Source organism: Lissotriton vulgaris, chromosome 10 (genome assembly GCF_964263255.1).
Source record: "Lissotriton vulgaris chromosome 10, aLisVul1.2, whole genome shotgun sequence".
Classification (NCBI taxonomy): domain Eukaryota; kingdom Metazoa; phylum Chordata; class Amphibia; order Caudata; family Salamandridae; genus Lissotriton; species Lissotriton vulgaris.
The window spans coordinates 626521428-626548628 of NC_141698.1; the positions used below are offsets into that span (position 1 = coordinate 626521428).

Here is a 27201-nt window from a genome sequence, read left to right on the forward strand (position 1 = left end):
TATGCTCTTTGTCTCGGTGAGGAACTGTGTGTGGGGCAAAGGCAATTTCAGTGCTGTTTCAGTCTGTTACCAGGGGCATACACTATAGATTGTGGCTGTAACTGCCTAATATTTACTCTCTATTAAAGCAGTGTAGACATAGATAGAGAAGATTTAATAAAAACAATGCCTGATTTGTAGTGGCATGTTGTGTCTTTTTTCCTACTGAGGCAGGGATTGATTGGACCCAGCCCAGAAGTCACGGGTTTCAATTCAAATTCGTGCCAAGAAGCTTCTCATAAAAATCACCAACCAAAAAATATTAGTTTAAGAATTTATTCCATGTGTTCAGTGACAAGAGGTAAAAGTTGCTGCACACTCCAGTGTCCACAGGAATGTCGTTCTGTATCCAACCAGCTTTGTTAAAAGTAGTTCACGACTCGTCTTATGGACTGGATGTTGGCATTCTGGCCCTGCCATTCGTTAAAGCTGCGGTAGTCCCCCCGTTCCACAATGTACATGCGCCCGCGGTAGTTGGGCTCTTCGTACAGCACCCAGCTAAGAGAGAAAACAGTCAGAATTCAACAGTGATCAAACAATGGAACTGGACAGCATCAGACAAACAGTGATAAATCCAGGCTAAAATGTCCCATCCACCCCACTTTACTATCACTCCCTGCCCACACAACATGCATGTTCACTCTAAATCATACAGCAATGACATCAGACTGTGGTTAACCAACTGGCAGTAGCCCTTGCCAAAATCATACAAGTTAAGGTGAGACACAGATTCCTTAAATACTGTGTCAAAGATGTGAGCAAGGTTGTTACTAAGAGGCAGCCCTGTTAATTAGAGATATCATTCATGTTGTATAGAAATCATTGAGGGAAAGTGGTTGGCCTATCGGTAGCCAGAATTGTTTCGTAACATTCGACATTCATGACCCAGAGACATTTTTGCTGCCACCTTTAAAAACTTTAGCTAGTCATAGTCTCATCCATACAAAGGTTGTCCATTGCAGTCTACTGTATATGGGATCAGATGTAAAATGATGGTGCCACATGCGTTTCTCTGACACCGTAGGTGGCACTCACCCCAATGAATACATTATTTTTACGTCGCCTTACTACTTTCATTTTTTTAATCCTTTAAAATCTGTATGTGTACTACTTCTTCCGATGAGAAAACACAATCCTGAGTTTTTAGGTGCATTCATTTCCTACTCTTTTAGGTGCCAGTTTTGTTCTAGGTTAGGCTTTCAGAATTGATTTCTTGATACGTCAGTTACAGTGTACCACACTAAGAAAATACATTGTAATAGTTATATGTGGCAGATATAATTATAATGAATTATACTGTTTGTTAATGCTGAATAGTGAAAAAATCTTCTGAAATGTATTGGCATATATGGTTAAAAACCAGGAGGCATACTTAAGAAAAAGTAACGCAATGCAGCGCAGCAAGTCATCTTACTGAGCTAAGCTACAGGGAAAGAGTGGGAATGCGCTGATTCCTGTCCCTTCCCCAACACTGGTGCACAATGGGCTCCCTAGTGCCTAATCAGGCATCCTTGCACCATGGCGAATGGGTGCTTGCATTACATGCAGAATTGTTTATTTGCAGTAAAGGGCACCTTCCTGCACAAAAACAATCTTGAGAGGCATATTCCTCTTTTGATGTGTACAGCAGAATGCGTCACAAATAGAAAGAGGAAGTACCAAGGAGAAATAAAGATATTTCTCCTCGTTATGCCTCTCCAGAGAAGGCATATCTTTTTGGCACATTCCCAGGTGTATCAGTGATGGTAATTCTGGGAATACGTTAAAACCATAGGAATTGCATGGGAACACCCACGCAACTCCCATGGAATGCAATACTCCAGATTTATGAAGCCACTCAGGGCCATGCAAGGTCTCCTCGTGTGGCTTCATAATCCCCATTTTGGGCTTGCACCACCGAAGCAACTCCTCTTGCAAATATGCCCCCATGACTGTCAGAATCCGGTATGCCTGGTCACCCAGCTCCACCGAACAGAAATGTTGCGTTGCAGCTCTGCATGAGTTACTTACGCTCCATCGCCGTAGACTTTGAGCGCATTCACGCAGTTCTTGTTCCAGCCCCGCCCTTGCAGGAATGGGCAGTCTTCACAGAACTCCATGCACTGGCCAGTGAAGTTGCAGCCCTCGAAGAGCTCAAGTCGGTAGTGCTCGCCATGCTGAAAGAAACAGGCAAGTTAATGGCTGGACTCCTACCTAGCTGTACACCTCAGAACTGTTGCAAACTGATTGGTTTTCACGTAGTGACTTCCTTCAAAGTCTGTAAGTAGCAGCTATTACTATGCTCAAACTCATACATATTGTTTTTATCAATCATAGAAGGATGGAAGCCCATGGCCCGGCCTTTGGAATTGAATGCATTTCGAAACATCATATCTGCGGACATAATTCACCATATTAACAGATTTAAGCTGACTCAATTTTTCATCCATTTTGAGATTCCTAAAAAGTAGCTTTAATTGCATAATTGTAGCAAATGGGTACCTTTAATTTGGAGAACTTTATTAAGAAACAGGCATTTTTTTTCCAGCCAGGATTGTGAGAAATCTCTTTTCCCACATATGCACTATTTTCAAGGGACATGTATACAATGATCACAGAATGACTCTAGTATAAAAGCCTGTAAAGACTGAAAGTCTGAGAGAGATGAAGGACAAAAACCTGTTCATTCTAGCAGAATATTACGTTCAGATAGTGAAAGACCTTAAAGCATGCCGTGCCTGCAATAGGAGAAACTCATTAAAGAAAATAGTGCTTACAGACTAAATAAGACATACCGTGTAACAGCAGAAGTAAAAGGCCCAGTCCTCATAGGAGGTTACAAATGAAGACAAGGCAGTACTAAGGAGGAACTAACAAGACTAGTAACAAATCAGAAACCAGCATTTACAAGGGACAATGACACAAGCCAAAAAAAAATATGGGCGGAGAGTGGGCGGAGCTTCAAGTCCATACTCAAATACAGCATGTATGCCTCGCAGAGCAGCGCATGCGCTGCCCAGGCTCGACCTAAAAATGGCTGTTGTCATGTGTGTGCAAAAGCAAACGTTTTCCCCTTTATTCTTCAACTCAGGCCAACTGGTATTTTGACTCCTGGGCAGTTGGGACCTGCAAAACCCCTCCCAACTGCAAGTCCCCTTCCCTATGCATGGCACCACTTTTATATTTGAATTGTATGGTTAACCTTTGTGTAAGTCAGCTGTAAAGTACGCACAAATGGTACAAGTAGCTTAAAAATTCAAAGTCTAATGTGAGCTTGCAGAGAAAACTTTCTCTACTCAAACTTGGAGCAAAACCCACAACATGGGCTTGGAAACAACCATATGGTAATACACTGCGGGCTGGTGTGTAAAAAGTTAAAGAGCAACCATGCTTTTTACTTTAAATTATAGATTTACCCCTTTCCAATACATCTGTAAAAGAAAATTGAGAAAGTATGCTCAGTTGCCCAGAGCTAAATTCTGTAAAATGAAATAATTATTTACTTCCAACCAAACAGATAACCTTGATTTAGGATCATGTTTGTGTAAGTAGCACTTAAAAGTGACATCATTATTTTAAAAGCTATTTTGACTAACTTATTTTGGAAAATGCCTAGAAGCCTCATCATGCACATTAATTTAAGTAATTAAGGAAAATAAAAAGCAATTAATAAATATTATTGTATTACCTACACTGCAAAACGTAATTTTCTAGGAGTATCACACTTCTGCCAAAACTTTTTACCAGCATGCTCAGGTGGCACAATCATCTCCCTTTAATTGGCTCTAATGGGGCTCAAGAATATTTATAGGTTGTCACGCCCTATTGTCCCTCATGAGAGATGGTCGGGAGACCAGCATCAAAGCTTTCTCCATACAAACGTCTTCCTGTCTTGCATTTCTCTCCAAGATCATATCAACATGTCAATAGATGCCACGACACACCTTCCCTTACAGTCATAACAGACCAAAGGCGCCTTCGACCATGGGGGCATTGATCCCCTGGGGGATGAGCTGGAGTTGACTGCTTTTGGAGGGGGTAGGAGAGTGAAAAACAAAGCAAGTTTAGGGCTGCCATCCTGAAAAGCTGTTATCTAAAGAATTGATGGACAGATCATTCTAGGGTAAGGCAACACTTTGAGACGGGAGAAGGAGAAGAAAGTATGGAAAATGTATCTTGATTCATCTAAGGCAGTGGTTCTCAAACTTTTTAGAACCACAACCCACTTTTCAGAACAACAAACTTTCATGGCCCACCTACCTTTAATGGATATAAGGCGGAGTGATTTTCGCATGTAACTAAAGCACTGTGTGGTAGCACATTGTCATTTACAGACAGCACATTTTCCATTGAAATGGCCACTAAATTTGCACAGATGCACAGTTTGTCTGATACAACTATATAGCAGCCAAATAATGTGTGGAAATCGGGTTTCTATAAATATTTATTATTTGTGCATCACCAAGTGTCTTGATTTGTTTTGATCCTATAAACATCTATATTTCCAGCACACTTCGGAATTATTAAAAAATTTGCTTCATTTTTGCTTTCCTAAGTGCTAGATACATAAAGTTCATTTACAGGTATACACAATGCATTGTGTGTCCAATTGAAGATTTCCAACTATAAGAAACATTTCAAAATCTGAAGATAAAACCTTTGACCTCACATGCTGAACAGCCTAAATCCAGGACCTCCATAAAAGTTGATTAGGTTGAACAACAGGTTGTTGCTAATTTTGCTCCATCACCCCAAAACCTGGTCAGCTTCAAAAAGTGCCTAGGTGCTAGTCAAAAGGCAATCCATGTATATACATGTTATTTTTGTTCCCATTGTTTCCTTTGAGATGATTTTGGTATTTTAATAATCACTCATCCCTACATTGTATTCTCTTCATTTTGTTCTTTTAACTAATTTGGTTTGATAATTTTATCTTTCTTATTTTTTAATAGTGTTTTTGTTTTGTTTTCCCACATGCAATTTTCTCTCAGGAAAAGTTTGATGCTTGTGCCAGTCAACCAACAGAAGCTAGGGATTCCTTGCAAAAAACTGAATACCTATTAGGAATTAGAATGTTTTGACTTCATGGGAGCACAGCCTATATCATGATGGTGGCCTTTCTATCCAATAGTTTAACAATCTGGTTTCCTACAATGTGACAAGCACATGAAAAGTTATCCGATTTATGAGGTTTTGATGTAAGCCATTAGTGGTGAGTTGAACAATAAGGCCTGAAAAATGATATCTAGGATTTAAAACTCTTCATTGTCATTAGAAAAGTGAAGGCAAGAGCTTATCACAATTTTCAAAAATTACTCTATTACTGTAAATGCAGAGGGGCATGGTGATTCTACACCCAATCCATGAAATTCTGTGAGTGAATGGTCACCACAAGCAATAGTCAAGGGAAAATCATGTGATAAAACATTTTGCACATGGAGTAGCAGATGTTATTTCTGCCTGTTTTGCACTGTAACCATAATCCTTAATAATGTTGTTTAGTACAGATAATTCTGCTTCTTGGGAGTAACCTAGAATTAAATGGGACTCTAAAAGAATCTATAAGTGACTTAAATTTAGAATTGTTGAACAGTAGCATTAAGCAGTCAAATGTGTGTATTGTATGACATTTGGCAGAAGGGCCTGAAGAAGAGAACTAACCTAAAACAAACAAGCAAACCCATGGCATAATCACTACTCTCACCACAAGGCTCTTGATTGTCTGGCACGTGGGGAAAGGCACAAAGCAATACTAAAGGTACTGTGCCTGCACGGGAGGGGGAATTTAGTATGATCTGAGAAAGTGCATGTGTGTGTGTCCATGTGTGTGGGGGTGTGCTTGTGTGCATGTATATGTGTGTTCGGACACGCTTCTGTGTGTGTGTGTGTATGTGTGTAAGTGAGTGTGAGTGAGAAAGAGAGAGAGAGAGAGAACTAGGTGTGAAATCCTCCGTGCAAGAATGATAGCTGACGGCTAAGTGCAGAATTAGGTGACCATCTTAAAAATCGGTAACTGCAGTGCTTAATTTGAGCCGGTGGTACCCGGTGCTCAGCACTGGCACTTAATTGCCAGCACTGGCTCTATTGACAGACAACCACATGGTGATGCTGTCAGTTTAATTTTGGGAGATGAGCACAACACCTGTTTATTAGTCAAATCGCATTGCAAAAGAATAATACCAGCCTCTCACACCATTATTATAGCTTTGTGTGGCCTGAAATAGTCTGAATAGTCACAATTGTAGGAGTGCAATGGTTGGGTGTTATGTTGGTACTGTCATTGGCAGCACTGACAGGGGCAATGCTTGGTATAGGCTGCAGTTGCCCCCTGAGAAGGTCCCTGGCGCTTAATTTATAACAAATTAAGCACTGTAACTGAACACAAGAATCTACTCCTGCTTTTAATGTGAGGTTCTTGGTCTCCACAACTGAAACAGACAGTGAGTGTTTTTATGTTGATATTGTTTGATCTATGTGAGCTGAGTGACATGGCAGGATGAGTATAACTTCAATAATTACTCTATTACTGTAAATGCAGAGGGGCATGGTGATTCTACACCCAATCCATGAAATTCTGTGAGCGAATGGTTACCACAAGCAATAGTCTAGGGAACATCATGTGATAACACATTTTGCACATGGAGTAGCAGATGTTATTTCTGCCTGTTTTGCACTGTAACCATAATCCTTAATAATGTTGTTTAGTACATATATTTCTGCTTCTTGGGAGTAACCTAGATTTAAATGGGACTCTAAAAAAATCTATAAGTGACTTAAATTTTGAATTGTTGTACAGTAGCATTAAGCACTTAAATGGGTGTATTGTATGACATTTGGCAGATGGGCCTGAAGAAGAGAACTGACCTAAAACAAACAAGCAAACCCATGACATAATCACTACTCTCACCACAAGGCTCTTGATTGTCTGGCACGTGGGGAAAGGCACAAAGCAATACTAAAGGTACTGTGCCTGCACGGGGAGGGGGAATTTAGTATGATCTGCGAAAGTACATGTGTGTGTGTGCATGTGTGTGGGGGTGTGCTTGTGTGCATGTGTATGTGTGTACGGGCACGCTTCTGTGTATGTGTGTGTGTGTATGTGAGTGTGAGTGAGAAAGAGAGAGAGAGAGAACTAGGTGTGAAATCTTCTGGGCAAGAATGATTGATGACGGCTAAGTGCAGAATTAGGTGACCATCTTAAAAATCGGTAACTGCAGTGCTTAATTTGAGCCGGTGGTTCCCGGTGCTCAGCACTGGCACTTAATTGCCAGCACCGGCTCTATTGACAGACAACCACATGGTGATGCTGTTAGTTTAATTTTGGGAGATGAGCACAACACGTGTTTATTAGTCAAATCGCATTGCAAAACAATAATACCAGCCTCCCACACCAATATTATAGCTTTGTGGGGCCTGAAATAGTCTGAATTGTCACAATTGTAGGAGTGCAATGGCTGGGTGTTATGTTGGTACTGTCATTGGCAGCACTGGCAGGGGCAATGCTTGGTATAGGCTGCAGTGGCCATCTGAGAAGGTCCCTGGCGCTTAATTTTTAAAAAAATAAGCACTGTAAGTAACTGAACACAAGAATCTACTCCTGCTTTTAATGTGAGGTTCTTGGTCTCCACAACTGAAACAGACAGTGAGTGTTTTTATGTTGATATTGTTTGATCTATGTGAGCTGAGTGACATGGCAGGATGAGTATAACTTCAATAATTACTCTATTACTGTAAATGCAGAGGGGCATGGTGATTCTACACCCAATCCATGAAATTCTGTGAGCGAATGGTTACCACAAGCAATAGTCTAGGGAACATCATGTGATAAAACATTTTGCACATGGAGTAGCAGATGTTATTTCTGCCTGTTTTGCACTGTAACCATAATCCTTAATAATGTTGTTTAGTAAATATATTTCTGCTTCTTGGGAGTAACCTAGATTTAAATGGGACTCTAAAAAAATCTATAAGTGACTTAAATTTTGAATTGTTGTACAGTAGCATTAAGCACTTAAATGGGTGTATTGTATGACATTTGGCAGATGGGCCTGAAGAAGAGAACTGACCTAAAACAAACAAGCAAACCCATGACATAATCACTACTCTCACCACAAGGCTCTTGATTGTCTGGCACGTGGGGAAAGGCACAAAGCAATACTAAAGGTACTGTGCCTGCACGGGGAGGGGGAATTTAGTATGATCTGCGAAAGTACATGTGTGTGTGTGCATGTGTGTGGGGGTGTGCTTGTGTGCATGTGTATGTGTGTACGGGCACGCTTCTGTGTATGTGTGTGTGTGTATGTGAGTGTGAGTGAGAAAGAGAGAGAGAGAGAACTAGGTGTGAAATCTTCTGGGCAAGAATGATTGATGACGGCTAAGTGCAGAATTAGGTGACCATCTTAAAAATCGGTAACTGCAGTGCTTAATTTGAGCCGGTGGTTCCCGGTGCTCAGCACTGGCACTTAATTGCCAGCACCGGCTCTATTGACAGACAACCACATGGTGATGCTGTTAGTTTAATTTTGGGAGATGAGCACAACACGTGTTTATTAGTCAAATCGCATTGCAAAACAATAATACCAGCCTCCCACACCAATATTATAGCTTTGTGGGGCCTGAAATAGTCTGAATTGTCACAATTGTAGGAGTGCAATGGCTGGGTGTTATGTTGGTACTGTCATTGGCAGCACTGGCAGGGGCAATGCTTGGTATAGGCTGCAGTGGCCATCTGAGAAGGTCCCTGGCGCTTAATTTTTAAAAAAATAAGCACTGTAAGTAACTGAACACAAGAATCTACTCCTGCTTTTAATGTGAGGTTCTTGGTCTCCACAACTGAAACAGACAGTGAGTGTTTTTATGTTGATATTGTTTGATCTATGTGAGCTGAGTGACATGGCAGGATGAGTATAACTTCAATAATTACTCTATTACTGTAAATGCAGAGGGGCATGGTGATTCTACACCCAATCCATGAAATTCTGTGAGCGAATGGTTACCACAAGCAATAGTCTAGGGAACATCATGTGATAAAACATTTTGCACATGGAGTAGCAGATGTTATTTCTGCCTGTTTTGCACTGTAACCATAATCCTTAATAATGTTGTTTAGTACATATATTTCTGCTTCTTGGGAGTAACCTAGATTTAAATGGGACTCTAAAAGAATCTATAAGTGACTTAAATTTAGAATTGTTGTACAGTAGCATTAAGCAGTCAAATGTGTGTATTGTATGATATTTGGCAGAAGGGCCTGAAGAAGAGAACTGACCTAAAACAAACAAGCAAACCCATGACATCATCACTTCTCTCACCACAAGGCTCTTGATTGTCTGGCACGTGGGGAAAGGCACAAAGCAATACTAAAGCTACTGTGCCTGCAGGGGAGTGTGTGTGGGGGTGTGCTTGTGTGCATGTATATGTGTGTTCGGACACGTTTCTGTGTGTGTGTGTGTGTGTGTGTGCGTAAGTGAGTGTGAGTGAGAAAGAGAGAGAGAACTAAGTGTAAAATCCTCCGTGCGAAAATGATAGATGACGGCTAAGTGCAGAATAAGGTGACCATCTTAAAAATCGGTAACTGCAGTGCTTAATTTGAGCTGGTGGTTCCCGGTGCTCAGCACTGGCACTTAATTGCCAGCACCGGCTCTATTGACAGACAACCACATGGTGATGTTGTCAGTTTAATTTTGGGAGATGAGCACAACACGTGTTTAAAAGTCAAATCGCATTGCAAAAGAATAATACCAGCCTCCCACACCAATATTATAGCTTTGTGTGGCCTGGAATAGTCTGAATTGTCACAATTGTAGGAGTGCAATGGTTGGGTGTTATGTTGGTACTGTCATTGGCAGCACTGGCAGGGGCAATGCTTGGTATAGGCTGCAGTGGCCCTCTGAGAAGGTCCCTGGCGCTTAACTTTTTACAAATTAAGCACTGTAAGTAACTGAACACAAGAATCTACTCCTGCTTTTAATGTGAGGTTCTTGGTCTCCACAACTGAAACATACAGTAAGTGTTTTTATGTTGATATTGTTTGATCTATGTGAACTGAGTGACATGGCAGGATGAGTATAACTTCCATTGCCAAAGAGGACACAAAGGTCTTGTAAATAAATATTACTTACCATTCTGACTGGTCGTGCTGATCCCATGTGGTCATTATGCCCGTTCCAGCGGTGAAAGTCAGGATATTCCCCACGCTCCAGGATATATTGCTGGCCTCGGAAGTCGGGGTGGTCAAAACAGGTCCAGGCTCCGCTCTCAACACGGATTGAGTTCACTCGGTTCATGAAACCCCTGTCCTGAAAGTTGTCGCAGTCGCCGAAGACTTCCAGCTTCCTGCCTGTAAAGCATTTCCCTTCATAGAACACGATCTGGAACAAGAGAGGAGCAAGTGTTATGGTACAGGAACAGGCCAGCTGTTTATGTCCAATACAAGTGTAGTAAAACCTTGACAGGATGTGAGATGAGACCCAAGATGTGATTCCAAACTGCAGATCTTATGTCTCAGAACCAAAATCACATGTATAGTTGTGTACAACACAAGGTGAAATAAACAGAGGACTGAATCTTCTTATGTAGATTCTTAAGTAAGAAGGCATGGTTAACCAGGAAACAGATGGCATTATGTATAGAGGTTAGAGTGATAGGTTTATTATATAAAAGATTAATAGCAGAACCAGATCTTATTAATAACATGAAGACTCAAAACAGCTTTTGAATTGAGTTGCATATGATATGAGATTGCCCATAACTGAAAATACTCAAGCTCAATGTTTGTATTTATTTTGTCCCTTTTCCTTCCAATTCTCTTGAAATTTTTTCAAAATTCACATATGCTCGCAACCAGATATTAAGTGTGGACCAGAGGCCATGCTAGACAAGAGGGTTTCCTAGCACTTTTATAAATATGCCCAATTTTTGTTAATTGAGGAAGGGCCTGTCTCTTAGCACGCCTGTGTTTTCTGGATTAGGAAATGAGGTAGAGTGAGGTTTAATCTCTTAGCACGCCTGTGTTTTCTGGATTAGGAAATGAGGTAGAGTGAGGTTTAATCTCTTAGCACGCCTGTGTTTTCTGGATTAGGAAATGAGGTAGAGTGAGGTTTAATGGCTTATGCAAGAAACACAATATACGCTATGAATGGAGGCCACAAAAAGAGATCAGGTCTCAGATTATACATTCATCTTTCACTTAGTCCAGGGAGCATGGAAGCAGACTGTCGTGGCTGGTCCCCTGCAACTCTCATCGTTTTTGACACATTCCCAGATTTACCTGAACTGGTAGGTCTGGAAATGCGCTAAAAACATACGCTTTCCCCGGAGAGGTGTATATTTCTCCTCGATACTTCCTCTTTGTATGTGTGCCGCATTCTGCAGCACAGATGGAAAAAGAAATATGTCTCTCAGGATTGTTTTTGTGCAGGAAGGTGCATTTTTCTGCACAAAAACAATCCTGCACAGGGGCGTAACACAGACCCCTGCAGGCCCTGCGGTGCGGTGGGCCCTCACCCTCCAGGGGGCCCCGTCAGCACCGCACTTCTGCTGGGGGGCTCTAGATTGAGTCCGGAGGGGGCCCCTTCACGTACCCTGCAGGGGGGGCCCTCAAGGTTCGTTACGCCACTGATCCTGCATGGACTGCAAGGGTGCCTGCGTTGACTCTAGGCTGCCAAAAGGGCGCCACCACAGGAGAAGAGGCAGGATTGGGCCATATTGCCTTAGATGAGGCGCATTCCTGCCTGTTTCCTGTCAAGCAGTGCCGCGCAGCAAGGTGACCGCAGTGTGGCACTTTTGTTGTAAATAGGCCCTTGAGTTTTGGGAGGACATTGAGTGGTTGTCCTGTTTTTGTACCTCTCAAAAGCAACTTTAAAGTGACTGACTCAAACCAATTCCGACTGGCCTTCATAAGCACGAGTCCCATCAACTGAAACGCTGTTGACATTCATCTGATTTGTAGGTCAAAGGTTTCAACTCCAACAAAGTCCTCAGTTTTTCAACATTCTATAACCGATAAAATGAGTACCATCAAATTGGACAAAAGTTGCAACTGTTGTTTGCTGTACTTGGAAAAGGCAAAAAGCTTTTTAAGCGCTACCTAAAAAAACAATGTATGAAGACACTGAAAATATACAAATTGCATTCTGAGTCAGGCCACGTTTTAATGTAAAAAGTGTAAAGGAAACACACCCCGGTTCACCACATATCGCTATCCTTACCACAGAGCAAGAAACACACTCACAGCACCCATCTGTGCTTCATAAAACGCGAATTTAAACGAAAATCATGTTCCGGGCCTTTTCTCTAACTTGTCTTTAGAAGTATTTGCTTAATGTTTTGTTTGCACAGGTGCCAGAATGGAGACGAGAAGAGGCTGAAAATCCATAATTTTTAATACGGGCTGTATTCCTTGCTGAAATTCTATCACTGCAAGGAAAGCCGTAATGGTCTGATACGGTATTCCAGCAGCACCCCCATCGCAGCTATCAGATGGCATCTGTACTTAGTTAGCGCTAGCTTGTTCCAGCCGAAGCAAAGTGATGTCAGGCGCTGTGTTTTTTAACAGAAAGGCAACGAGCAGGGGTCAGACGTCAAATCACAGGGGAGCGTGTATATCTGCAACGTGACCGCCATGTGTTGTGTGCACACAATCAAAGCTCCCAGGGGGATCTTTCTGGGGCCTGCTCAATGGCGACACGTGCTCCACGTGGACGGCGGCGGTACTGCAACTACATAAAGGGAAATAAAAAGAAAATTGGCATTTTTAATAATCATTCTGTTCTGAATCGATCGGGGGACAGGTGTAACTAGCACACACTCCTCCCCTCTTCAACAAGAAACACTATCTTTTGTGTTAGCTTGGTACAAAAGACAGATACTGCTCAGAAGCGCTGGGTGAGATCTGAAGCATGAGAGAAATGCAGTGGGCTTCACTTTAAAAGTCCATGTAATTGACCTGCACTTTGTGCTTTTGCAGGTACATTATTTTTGTTTTTGTTTTTTATGCTTGCATAATAGTATAACTCTTATGATGAAAGCAAAAAACAGACAGTGGATTATCATTATCCATAAACGACTCTCGGACATCGCACGTTCAAGTGTGAGGAAGCAGTCTTATATTTCCCATAATACAGATGAGAATAACTGGTACAGCACGCACCACCGAGGCTTATTTCAGGCACCAACAGCGCAGCGGGGTGTCCCCAAGGGTCAAGCTGGTTCTGGCTAACTCAGGCCCTGTATGATGTGATCCATCTAGCTATCATTTACAGCCCATTGCAGCACTGCAGCAGGCATTCATCTGTCCTATTGGCCCTTGGGCCTTGTTGAAGGAGGTATTGTCTGTGCCAGGCCCATATGTCCTTGGGTCTGACCTGTGGAATCTCCATAGCAGCAAAGTCTGAGACCATTCTCCCCCATACGTAGCCGGTCTGCAATCCTAGGAGCTGGGACTTTCCTCAACGTTTTTAGGAGTTAGCGCTTTGCAAACATACGCAGGGGCCATGACATAACCCAGTAGCAATACTCTGGCGGTGCAGTCAATTGAAAAGCCAACAATATCGCCAATGACGCGTGCTGTCTCAGCTGAGTACAGCTCTACCTGTGGGCATTCCCATGCCAGGTGGAAGAAACCTGCCGGGTCGGCTGGTCATTGTGTGCAATAGGAGGATCTATCTGGGTCCATTCTGTGTAGCGAAGCAGGGGATCAGTACAATCTGTTCAGGAATTTAAAATCGAGAAGCTTATGATGGTAGTTGATGGAAACCTTTTTTGTTTACAAGCAACAGTATTTCCAGACCTCGGATTGGATGTCTTCCACTGTATCTGTTTCCCACTTCCCCAGTGCCATATATGGGTATATATTTTGATTGGGATCAAACAGCCATCACAATCTGGAACCACCCATCTTTAACCCCCAGGATCTCTAATCATCTGCGTGAGCGGGGTGAACTCATCTGTTTTGTCAGGGTACCACTGCCGTTTCGACCTAACAGCATGTCAAATTCTGAAGTAATCATATCTATCCAGAGTGGTCAGGGTCTGCCTCTCCACATATTGGTTGTATGACAGGAACCTTTGGCTACAAATATTTGCCCAAGAGTCCGCAGCCCAGCTTTCACAAGCCTAGTTTGAAACCCTTTATCTAGTAGTAGGTATACCCGGATTTTCCAAAAAGGGGATATCAGGAGAATATTTCAGAACTGCATGTCCGCCTCGACCATAGTCCATATCAACTAATGATGCCAGGGAGGTTAATATCTGGTTTTTGACAAAGAGCAAAATATTGCCTGCATGCAATCATAGTAGAACTGCTTCTCCGTGACTGCAATGCTACAATGCAGATGAATCGACCGTAGCCATGTGGCCAAAGGATCTGTCGCAAGAGCAAACAGTAGAGTAGACAGGAGACCAGGGGCAACCCTGCCTTGTCCCTCTATAGATTGTGAGGGGCTGTGAAGTGCACCTATTTATTCTAACCAAAGCAGAAGGTCTAGTACATAGGAAATATATAAGTCTCATAAGATTACGCAAGACCCGATGTCTGCACAGAACACGGAAGTGTTGAAAAATACTGATCCAGGTTGTCTTCAAATGATGTGTTGGCAACAGGACCTCTGTGTGGATCCCTGGAGATCAGCGCCAAACCAAACTCCTGAGAATCACTCAAGAGGAATCCAAAGTAAACATTTCAACTAACATTCTTAACTCTTAAAGCCACAACACATCTCCTTTCCTTAATAACAGAAGATATGAACCTACAAACATGAAAAGAGAAACAGAAAATAACATTCAACTATGGAGAAATGAACCGAAGAAAAACAGATAGAGTACACCTAATAAGCTTATTTTGGCTGCCAAAATCCTTCAACCAAACCGGGGAACTGCATGAGCTTTGAACTTGGCCTTATGGACCTCCGCGGTCCGCAGCTTGGGCATCTGCAGCCCCATACACCAATGTACCTCTATTGTCCACAACTTGAACACCACTTCTCATAGGCACTCCCCCCTCAACTTCTCCTCAACAGTCATCATCATCCAACCACCACTCTGATGATCATGATCCGCCACTGGTTTATCCCTCACAATTCTGTAGTGTTCTACACTTACTACAAATTCTTCTATGTATGTAAGGCTACACGCCTAAATTCTACCCCTGAGTATCTACCACAAGTCCTCATCGCTTCGAATGGGCCCCTGAACTTGAACAATGTACAGAACTTCTCCCTTGCTTGATGTAGACCCAACCTCCTGCCTCAATCAACCTAAAACCACAAAGGGTGGATTTGCTAATCCATTACGACTAATTTGCACCCTGATTTAGGCTGCAAATGGGTTCTATGGATGCAAATGGTCAAAGGACATTTTTGTAGTCTTACAGGTACAGCATGTCCTCTTTGCCTCTGCCCAAGCTGTGCAAAGACATGTTCGATGTCACGGTAGTAAAGTTTTAAAATACCTAAACCCTATGTTTTCATACATTTTATAGCTCTGACTGAAAGGAATACTCTATACTGGTACAATTTCCAAAGTCATATAAACTCTTTCTGCCAATTTTCGTCTGAAATGTAATCTATGATGTAACCAAGAAATAATGGAACGTTCCATCTCATGGCGTTATTTTCAGTACTCTCTACGAAAACTTGGAAGCCTTGCACTTTTTTGCACCGACCTTTCTTTCGAGAATTGTCACACCCCAAATGACGAGTCAAGAAGGGGCACGAAAACATTCCCCGAGAAACAACAGCGAGCTTTCAATTTCCTAAAATAAAAATAAAAAAGTCAGCCTTCGGGTGTGACGCGTAGGCCGGGAGATATTTCCAGCCGTCAAAGCCACTTTTGACAAAATAAAGCAATGGAATGCTCCAGGTCAAAGGCCACGGTCATTGCCTTCAGGAAAACCAGCCCAGCCGTCACAGCTACTCAAAACCACCTCTGCGAGCGGCTTCCTGCTCTGCTCCAAGGCCTTTAAAAACTGGTCTCGGGAGTACAAAAACCGCAAAATCATTACGAAGAGTCCCTGCCACTTCTTGTCCAGCAGCATGGCGAGGCGTTCGCGAATGGGTTTACTCACTTTTCCGGAATACTGAGACATGTTTCCACTGGACGCCGTCCAAGCTGCAGCAGAAGCCAACCAATCTGACAGTCAGAAAAAGTTGGACACCCCAATATATATGTCCGGCCGGGCGCGAGCCGTCCTCGCGAGACCTACCTAACAAAGAGGCTGCCACAGAGGCTTTGGAGCATTTGCTGGTTAGGCAGAAAGGTCGAGCACCGGGCCCTGCTGATTCCAGACTTTTGCATTAGTGCACCCCATTGGACAAAAGATTTGCTTGGCAGGGATTTGAGTAATCAGTGTTTGCTCGCGTTGAGCCCTTCATATGTTAACATACATTGTATGCCTCCGGCTGCACACAATCTGGAACAAGTTGGGGGTGCCGCCAACAGGTTTTTTTGTTGGACACGTTTTATATTTTACTTTCTCTACACATTCAAGTCGCAGTGAGAATATACTTTATATTGTGGTGTCAGAGTTATCTCCCAGAGCTGCGGCAGTCTGTAGGTTCGAAAGTGGACCAGGAGGAGTGTGGACATATCCAGTCGTCCATTAAAAGTTGAAAAAATAAGTAACATTGACAGGGATGTAAATAAAACCGGTCATTTGTGGTCATTGTTAAGACACGCCTGTGGTTATTATAGTAAAATGTGTCTGGCTATTCTTATGCTATGGCATTGGGTAGTACCACATTATGTTTCTGGATATTGCTAATTTGTATGACTATTTTTATAATATGTTTATGGTTATCACCAACAACATATTTATGAGGTCTGCTTAGGTCGCTCTTTGGGTAAAAAACAAATGCGATCCTGTTTTGCAGATACCAAGATAATACCGCTCCGACAACTTTAGCAGTATTAGTTCTGGCCAGTCCCATCAAAGAACCAAACAAGAACAGAGATTTCTACAAACTGTGCGGCAGAAACACATTTGAGCTATGTTTTTATAGAAAGCAAGCATCAGAGTCATCACTCACTAAAAGACAGAGGTAAAGTTAGGAAGAAAGGATGAACTGGTGACAGCATGTCTACGCCTCACTATTTTAAGTGTTTATTTAATTTTATTTTGGCCGTTTTAAGTCATTTTTACATTAAAAAACGCATTTGGTCAGTATTTTCCACCCCCCCCCCCTAGTCAGTAAAAGGATTACATTGTATAACTAGTTCCAGCAACTATGTGTATTTTCTTACTTTATACATGGTACACATGTGCAAACAGAGGAAGGAAGCGAAAGGTAGTGAAACTGTGTAGTGTTAAGTTATGGTGCATCAATGTAAGAAAATAGGGACCCCCTGAAAAAAGATCACGGTCTCAAGGGCAGGGAACAATAGAACAATGTATTGAAAAATCCTTGACCCCCTGTAAGTTTTTATATAATTACTAAATAGAGGCCATGCGTGAACAAACAATCTGTGGTATTCTAGGTTCATTTTTTATTTTATTTTATAGATATATAGATAGATATTTATGACAATGATTATTGACTCATAATACAAAACGGAGATTAGAAAGTTAATCCCATATAGGGTATATTCTATTCAACTGTGAATTCATCATATTAATCAACTGTGAGAAACACCACATAAAATAACAAGATACATTCAAAGACAATAGCATAAGGCTGACATGAGCTCTACCACAATAGTAACAAATACCCAATACTATACACATAAATACATCTTACTACAATACCAGTCAAATACAAACACATAGCATATCATGTTATGGTGCATTCCAGCTCTCTGCTGGTGCTGGCCCACAAACTAATGCCCACTGCCCATGCAGGTACTCTTGCACCATGGTGCAAGGTGTAGGAAGGTACATCCTGACTATGGTTGCCCCCAACTTTTTTGCCCTGTGTTTTAGCTGGTTTTGGACATAGTCGACCTGGGATCCTGCCAATCAGGACCCCAGGCCTACTGCTCTCTCTTTAAAATGGATTCCATGTACCCTAGGTACATTACCAATTGGTACTGGGCCACCTTATCAGACCCTGTAACTCAGGGCATAGGTGTACCCAGGGCCGCCAGGGACTGCAGCATGTATTATGCCACCCCTGGCTGGCCTCCTAAATTTGACACAACTGGCTGCATGACAGCTGGGGCGAAGTCGTGTAATCACCCTTTGCTTTAGGTATAGTAGCTCTATATCTAACCATACAATGGACACCCGAGTTCCTATCAGTCACTCCTATGGCAGGCCTTGACAATCCTGAAGGCAGAGTGCGTGGGCTCGTGTGAGCTGGGTTCTGGCCCGAGCCGAGCCCGGTTGCAGCTTGCGGAATCAAGACCCAATGGCTGTTCCATGATAACGCGCACCACATCGGTAACTTCGGTGTCGCGTTATCAAGGCATGTCGAGTAAGGTGTCATACGAATCGGGATGCTGCCCTCTCACCAATTCTGGCGACGAGGTTAGCATTCCGCCCTTCTAGAGGGACACGACATGTACGTAACTGTGAACCCCGGTTAAAGTTAACTAAAGCCTCAGCTCCACAAAATGGATGCTGCCACCACAGACACGAGTCTGACCTCCTGCTGCTGGGAGTCCTTCCAGCAAGGAGCGCTTGGACAAAGGGTTTCCTGTCGAGGGCGGTGTTCGCACCGTCCCAGACAGGGTTTGTGTATTCTGGGTAGGTAGGGCTTTTGCGAGAAGGTGACTGCGGAGTGGCACCCCGGTGCTCACTACGCATCTGCCGGTCAGAACCAGTTCCAGGGGCGCCAGCCCTGGCCTGGGGAAAGTCCGGCAGGGGAGAGGGGTGTAACTACCCCCCTTCCTGGTCCCACCCTTAGGGCAGGACCTAGTCTTGTACCCACCCCTTTCTTTAGGATAAAGACGGGAGCGGGGACCCTTCCAAATTAGATCATCTTTGAATCAAGAACTACTTTCTACGAAAGGACATTCGAGACTCTTCTCAAGATTTCTCCCTTGTGACTAAGGAGTAGTCACCCTGCATCAGCGGGCACCATCTAAGAACTCTGCGGTTTGCTGTAAGTCCTTCCTCAAGGAATCCGACGGCCCAGCTCGACGAGAACCGGCTTCCCTGGCACCTCTGACCTCTACCCACGTCATCAGCTCAGCTGTGATCTGTGGGTGCGACGAGACCTCGAGGGACCGGCCATCATCAAAACCTGCACGCTTTCTTAACCAGCACGACCATCGAAGTAATTCTCTGGTGAGTGCTCTGGGGTCCGAGAAGCCCCGACCCTGAGCCGCTCCAGCACCGAAGTGCAGTCTCCCAGCATCTCCACGATCTGCGTGGGGCCCTTCTGCTCGCTGCTCAGTCCGTTGTCTGGTCACTAGCCGCTGGCTTGTGCCCTTCTGTGACGACATCCGACAATCAACACTGCTGGTCTGGTTGCTCCAGACTGGCCCTTGCTTCCATCTTTGCGAGAAGCACCCCGGACCCTCCTGGTCCACTCAAGACGCCATCTTAGGCCACCACGTGGCCCTGAGATCTGCCAAGGCTTGTTGCCCCATCCTGGGCCCAGCGACGCCGACAGCATCATCCTTCGTGGGACAGCTCGCACCTCCACCGTGGTCGCCGACAACGCCTCCTGGTCCGTGAGACTGCAGAGCCTAGCGTCGCCCACTCACCTGGTCGAGGTGACGGCCAACCGGGGCCCTCCTGGTACCCTCTGACTACTGGCTAGTAGTACGAACTTGGTCCCCTCTGCTTTCAGGTATCATCAATCTCTGATCCAGGCTTGGATCTCTACGAACTATTCATCACTGGTCGCCGGCCAGCAACTCCTTTCTTCCGGCTCCTGGCTCGTCAGCGAAGACCCCGACGCCTGTAAGACTTGTGCAGCCGCAGCCCTCGTGGCTAGGTAACTCGGCATTTCGGTGCCTGCATAGCCTCTTTACTCTAGGGTCCCGAGTCCCTCGCTTCCGACTTGCCTTATCGGGTCCGCCCGAGACCACTAAACTTTCCGTGTCTCCGGACACTTGTTTTAATTGTGCACTTTAAGTATTTTCCTAAGAGATTTGGTTTGTGCTTAGTACCCTGTCCTCATAAAGAGTACAGGGCTGTTGTGAATCTTAATAAATATCCTGTTTATTTTCATAACGCTTGTGTGGTGTCCTTTCACTTGGTGTTCAAGGGGTACATGTGTGGTAAACAGCTGGCTTAACACGCCCTCTCGAGTCTTTAGCCTTAGACTGCTCGTATCCACGCTACTAGGATAGCTGGTCTATAGGTTGACTTACAACCAATCATCATAAGGGTCGTTTGGAACGATACATAGCGGTCGCTAGAATAGCGAACGCTGCATATCGGGCCAACTTCTCACACAAGGGTGCCTGGGTTACTGGCAATCCTCTGGTGTGTTTTCCTCTTTCTACGGGTGCAGCAGAATGCACCACACGAAGAAACAAGAAAAACTAGGCGAAATAAAAATATTCCTCTTTATAATGCCTCTCATGGGAAGGCATAGCATTCTGACGCATTGCCAGGTCTACCAGTATTGGTAAATCTGGGAATGTTCACAATCCACGGGTGGATGCACGGGAACGCCTGTGCTCCACCCATGGAATGCCTCCCTGGGGGAGAGTAACGCAAGGCAGTGACTTGCACTGCCTTGTGTTACTCCATATTTACGAAACCACGCAGGGCCTTGCAAGGTGGCTTTGCAAGGCTTGGTAAATCTCATTCTAGGTTTTGCATTGCTCTGCATCCCTTTGCGTGGCGCAAGGGCAATGCAAAGCTTTCTTTCATTCTGACGTGAACGAGGTGGTTGTTCATTATCCCTCCTTTCTCTCTTTCTATCCAGTCTATAGGGGCCTACAGATACGCCGTCTACCAATATCAGCCGCCATGCCAAATGCTGAATGTAACCACAAGATGCCTGTAACTCATCTGTATGTGCCCCCGCATTACCACTGTACTGTATTGCAAACATCTTCAATAAAAAATCTTTGAAATAAATCCTTGGCCAGCAAGCTGATGGGTTGATGCGACCAGTGACAAAACTATCAACAGTATTGGAACCAGTAGCTGGAAATCTTCCAGGTTGTTTGAAATTGGTAGTGGATGTTTGTTTTTCCATTGAACAAAGTGAAGGAATTGTATATGTCCCACACTCGGTGGAGATTCTGTTGACCCAAACAAGAACTCAACACAGACTCGTTATGTTCTATTTGCAGCAGCAAACATTTCTGTTAATAGATGTAACTTTTTTAACACAGCAACACTGTTTTGTAGTTCCTACAGGAATTGTGAAACAGGGGGATTAATGTAAATGATGAGACTGATGATGAACCACTCATTGAGGTTACTAAGTTATGTACCAAAGCTAGACTAGACAATAGAGAAACTCCTTTGGAAATGGCTGATGGGACATTATTTGTTGATGGTTCTTGTTTGCAATATCAATATGGAGAATTGAGAGGGGCCTATGCAGTATGTCCCTTTTCTGAGACTTTGGAAGAATCTTTTCTGCCGAATGTAACTTCAGCACAAATGGAAGAATTGGTTGCATTGACAAGAGCTTGCTGCTTGTCAGAGAATTTGAATGTGACATTGTACGCAGACAGCCAATATGGTTTTTCAGTGGTTCATGACTTCAGACAACTGTGATCACAGAGGGCCTTTATGAGATCTTCTGGAGCTCCTATAAAAAACAGTGCTTATACATTGTATTTATTGAAAGCAATACCGCACCCAAAAGAAATTGCAGTGGTCAAGTGTGATGGTGTTAAAATTGGAAAATATTTAGTCCTGCTTTTAAATGGTTTACATCCAGCGAGCAGCCACACATCACGCCGGACCCGCCGAGATGCGGCATTAAATACAAGAGGCTCCCGTCATTTACCAACACTGCGAAACGCCTAAGAAACGGACCCTTAATGATAGCACCGAGCCTCTTGTCCGACCGGATTACAGATCGTCTAGAGTACCGCTGTTAAAGAAGGTAATCTCAACGAACAAACTATTTTACCGCTGTCAAAGAAAGCTATCTCAACGAACAAACTATCCACAAAGAGAAGCTATCCATAATAAAAGATACTCTAGAAAGCGTATACAATATAAAACAGCACTCCATCCGGACACTTACTTTCGGGACGGCTATTTTCATATAATCTGGCGGACTCATGACATCATAGGTATACAATCTAAGACAGAAGCCTAGAAAACGCGACTATTAGCAAAGTGTGGCTATTTGAAGACCTCTAAAATAGCCTCCAAAGCAATACACGGCCACCTGAGGAAGGCTATATTGGCCGAAACGCGCGTCGTGATCCACCTTGCCGTATTGCTAACATCTTTTGTCTCTTTCCATTCACTGTCTGTTTATAACTGTTTGAAGAATGAATGTATATGATTCATCAAAGATATCATTAATTGTTATACAAAAATAGGAGAAAAAAAGAATTTTATAAATAACAAAAACACTACAAAAAAAAGATATATATATTTCTGAAACTAACTTCAACAATAAATAAATGAAATAATCTGTTTCTAAATTGGTTTGTTGGGTGACTTTTTCACTTAAACACTGGAAACTCACCATAATAAATATCATATTGTTTTTATGAGATTCGAATACTTGGCTATAGACCTTTTCCAACCAGAATTGGTTGCATTGACAAGAGCTTGCTGCTTGTCAGAGAATTTGAATGTGACATTGTGCGCAGACAGCCAATATGGTTTTTCAGTGGTTCATGACTTCAGACAACTGTGATCACAGAGGGCCTTTATGAGATCTTCTGGAGCTCCTATAAAAAACAGTGCTTATACATTGTATTTATTGAAAGCAATACCGCACCCAAAAGAAATTGCAGTGGTCAAGTGTGATGGTGTTAAAATTGGAAAATATTTAGTCCTGATTTTAAATAAATATGCATATTAACTGGCAAGATTTTGTACATTACAGAATGAGGCAGTTGTGCTAGAAAATGAGCCTGAGGATCAAGAATAAACACTATGTAGAATGCAGAAAATGTGTACTGTTTCTTAATGAATTCAATTTAAACCTCTTTGAGTAAGTTGAGAGATCTCCAGGAAGAAGCCTCAGATGATGAGAAAAAGAAATGGGAAAAACAGGGTTTCAATAAAAATTACCTGAATTTGTGAATTCTGAAAGTAAATATATCCATCCAGATGTAATGTTGGGTTCAACAGTTAAATACCTTCATAATAAGTCTAATGCAGGCAGGGACAGCTTTAGCGCTGGTGGCGCCCTGTGCGACAAGTTTGTTGATGACCCCAGTGACCACCTCCGTCAGGGATTCCCTCACTACCACCCTTTAACAGTGCCCCTCAAGTCTCCATAACTACTCTCACACAGATGCAGTACATTCGTTTTGTAGCACCACTCATACCAGTGTAGGGTGTCTGACCCTTTTACATCACACATATTATACAGAGCCAATCAATCCAGTGGCGTAGCTAGCCCTTTGGCTGCCCATGGCGGTCATTGCATTTGCCCCCCCCCCACGGCAGCCGACTGAAGAGTGGAGGGGATTTCCACCCTAGACAGCAGGTAAGAGCAGGGGAGGCCGCCGCTAGAACTCATGCAGCCTTGGGCGCACCGCCCCACCTCCCCCTGCCTACGACACTGAATCAATTATACGTGTGTAAATCAGTGTATGGGACACATTACATAAGGCAGAGGACTGCAATAGGAGGCATGTCATCCATACTTGTAGGCAACATAGTTTAAGAATTCTTGGTCTGGAGAAGCACACACTTAGAATTGATTTCTACCCAAATGAAGCCATTTTGCAACATTAGGATAGGGCAAAATCCTAACGCTCTAACCCATACCATGCAGTTTTCATGCAGCTCTTTGATGACAGTTCATTGTTCACTGTTCTACATAGGATTTTATCTTATAAACTGCAAGTAACAATAGGATCTCTCAGACAAAAGCAGTAACCTACTGACTTATTTATATTATATGCTCTTTGTGATGTGCATGGGGCACGTTCTTTGCAACAGGCATATTAATAATCTGTGCTACCTTATGATGGTATCAAATCTTCCACTAAAGAATGCTATCTCTCTCTCCAAAAATAACCTTAATCACCAGAGTTATTATGACATGTTTATTGTTGACTGAAAATTGCTGGAAGAATTTAATGCAGCAGCAGGTGCTTTTGAAACCATAATATATGTTGCAGCACCACAGAGCCAGCCCTGCCTACAACTTACTATGTTTCATTTAACAAACTGAAAGTGAATTACTCAAAATTGAGCTAGCATAGAATATCTCTAGTAATCAAGGCAGTAAGAAGACATACTGATAGTGTGAGTAGAGAGGGGAGCTAAGATCTAAGTGCCTAGATCAATTAAATAAAATCCCAAAACGTTCACGCGAAAACTTTCATTTTATTTTCTGACTCCTAAGCAAAGCAAATATTTTACTGCAGCGTATGGGTAAAAGCATGCCTCCTGATCCGTTTAACACTGTTTTCTCTCTTCTAATTCTACAAAGAATAACATTGTGGAAAAGAAAGAGAGACAACAGTGTTCAACAATGCAGGCTTTTGGGCAATGCGACTAGCACCATTTTCAGAGCAAAAATAGCACCCCCTGACCTTGGCACCTGATGCGGTGGCACCGCTCACACCGCCCAAAAGCCGGCACTGAATACAGGAAGGTCCAGCATGTTATGCATGTTTAGAAAATATTGGGACAATACATGATTTAGAAATGTTGCGAAGGACATTTGTAACAGATGCATGATATATCAAACAAATAATCAGGGAAAAAATACATTAACAGTGGCCAATCATATTGGAAAATCTGAAGGCGAATTTACAAGGCTCCAAGCAGACGTTGTGGATATGCCAGCTTGCAATGGATTGAAATGCATCTTGGTCATTGTCTGCTTGTTTTTTAAATGGGTTGAAGCCTATATTACCAGAGATCAGACTACAGTTGCCAAATTGTTGTTGAGGGAATTTATGCCGCAATTGAGAATTCCAATTTCCATTGAGAAAGATCGTGGTGCTCATTTAAAAAAATTCTCTTTGTAGCTAATATGTACAGCATTCCAAAAAAATTGAGATTCAACTGTAGTTATCAACCACAATTTTCTGTACGTGTTTAAAGAGTTAATGGGACTCTCAAGAATAACCTGACTAAAGTTTGTGCATCATCTGATCTAATGTGGCTTGACACACTTCCTCTTGTTTTGATGAGCATGAGAAGTACTACTGACTGAAAGACTGGTTTGTCACCCCAGGAGGTCACAATGGGAAGAACAATAAGACTTACCTATATTCCTTGATCTGCATTAGTATAAAAACGTATGACATTGGGCTTGATTACTGCAAAGAATTGGCAAATATGGTGAAATCTGCCTCTCATGAGATGAATGTGGCAACAGAAGTGACCCAATGACAATGCCGCAGTTGGAATCCAGGTGACTTGTAGTGATCCAGAAGCACATCAGGAAAAACTGCCTTGAGGAGAGGTGGGATGGATGGCAAAAACTGCAGCAAATTATGCTAGCGTGCCACAGTGGATCCATGCTGCTCACACAAAAAGAGTAAATGACATAGATCTACAAAGTCAAGTGCAGAGTCAAGCACAAGGTGAATCTCAAGGACAATCTCAAGCTTGCAGCGTCGATTTGGAGGGCGGCAAACGTTTTGAAACTGGTAAAGATAGCAATGAAGATGTGGAAACTCTGATGAAGAACCTAAAATGTATGAAGTCCGGTTTCATAACAGACACCAGAGTGAAGGGCTGTTACTGTCTAAAAGACAAAAGCATGAGTGGCAGCAAGAAGAAGTAGACTTTGATTCAATTGATGAGAAGTTGCAGTTTAAAGCTGAGTCATAAGAACCCCCCCAGCAGAAGAAAGCAGTTCACAGTAAACAATGCTGATAAGGCTGATCAAAGTTCAAGTTTACATTCAAGCATAAGTGCATTGATAAGTAAAAGAACTTTGATAAAGACAGTTGATGAACAAAGAAAAGTTGAAGAAGATACTGCACGAAAAAGAACTTGTAAAAGGAAGCACTGTGAACCAGAAGACGGGCCTTAGAGACAATACGACTCTGAAACTGGTTGAGTGAATCACCTGTGGCAAAAAGACCAATGGGAAATCAAGTTCCAAATAGAAACTATGCTTCCCCTGAATGGGTATAACTAGCAACAGTATTGGAAGAAGAAGAGTTGGAAAGTTACAATTAAGTGAATAATTGGCAGAACACATTTGAAACTGACCATGTGAGTAAAGTAGAGACAGAAAAAGAACCACCTTGAAACAACAAAGACATTGTTAAGGCAAAGTTGAAGTGAAACACAGTGTTGAAGAAGATAAGAGATGTAAAGACCAAAAGACTGAAATGAACTATTGAAAGTCAGAAAGAAGTAAATATTATTTTTCGATTTTTGTTTTTACTATTGTTTTAAAGAAAGAAAATGAAAGGGAGAGGAAGTCCATTATTATTTTAAATAAAATGCTTGCTTCCTTTCAAATTTATGCATCACAAATATAAGTTAGAAGATGCTGTAAAATTGTAGGGTTAGTGATTATATTGATAACACTATTACTTTTAGGTGTACTGTTAGTGTGTTTACAATCTCGTGGGATTTGCTTCTTTGAACATTAACTTAACCACTGTTAAAAGATTAATTAAAATGTGGCATAGAGCATAGAGAGAAATTAGACAGAGGTATTCGAAATAATATTCTTACTAGAAGAATACATGAATATCTAAATTCTATGGGGCCTATTCATGAAAACTGTTGCATCGCTTTGACAAAGCAGCAATGCAACAGTTTTCACTGCACCCTCCTTGCGACACAATGGATGTGCAATATTTATTGTATGGCGCTCCATGTCGCAAGGAAAAACAGATACGTCAGGAATCCTGACGTATCTGTCGGCACAAAAGTCATACAATGCTGGGGTTGTGTCGCAAGCATGACGCAACTCCAGCAATACATTGGGGAGGCATATCTTCAATGCACTGTTTCACCCTTGCACCTCCCATGAGATAGGCATAAGGTTCTGAGGCAATGGTACCCTAGAAGTAGTGCATTGAAATCTAATAGATTTCAATGTGCCACTTCTACGAGACTTTGATGCGGGGGAACGCCCACCCTGTATACATTATATCTGGGGCAGGTATAATGTGGCGCAGGGGTTTACATATTGAAGCATGTGCCTAGATGCA

General features: G+C 42.7%; 1 protein-coding gene across 1 annotated transcript; it reads right to left on the minus strand.

Moving 5' to 3' along the window:
* Window positions 1-301: 301 nt before the first annotated feature.
* Window positions 302-16145, minus strand: CRYGN (crystallin gamma N). Its single transcript, XM_086939943.1, has 4 exons — window positions 16082-16145; window positions 10140-10388; window positions 2050-2195; window positions 302-537 (listed from the first exon to the last, which is right to left on the minus strand). The coding sequence occupies exons 1-4, from the start codon at window positions 16100-16102 to the stop codon at window positions 402-404; spliced, it is 552 nt and encodes a 183-aa protein (XP_086796069.1). The 5' UTR covers window positions 16103-16145; the 3' UTR covers window positions 302-401.
* Window positions 16146-27201: the final 11056 nt, after the last annotated feature.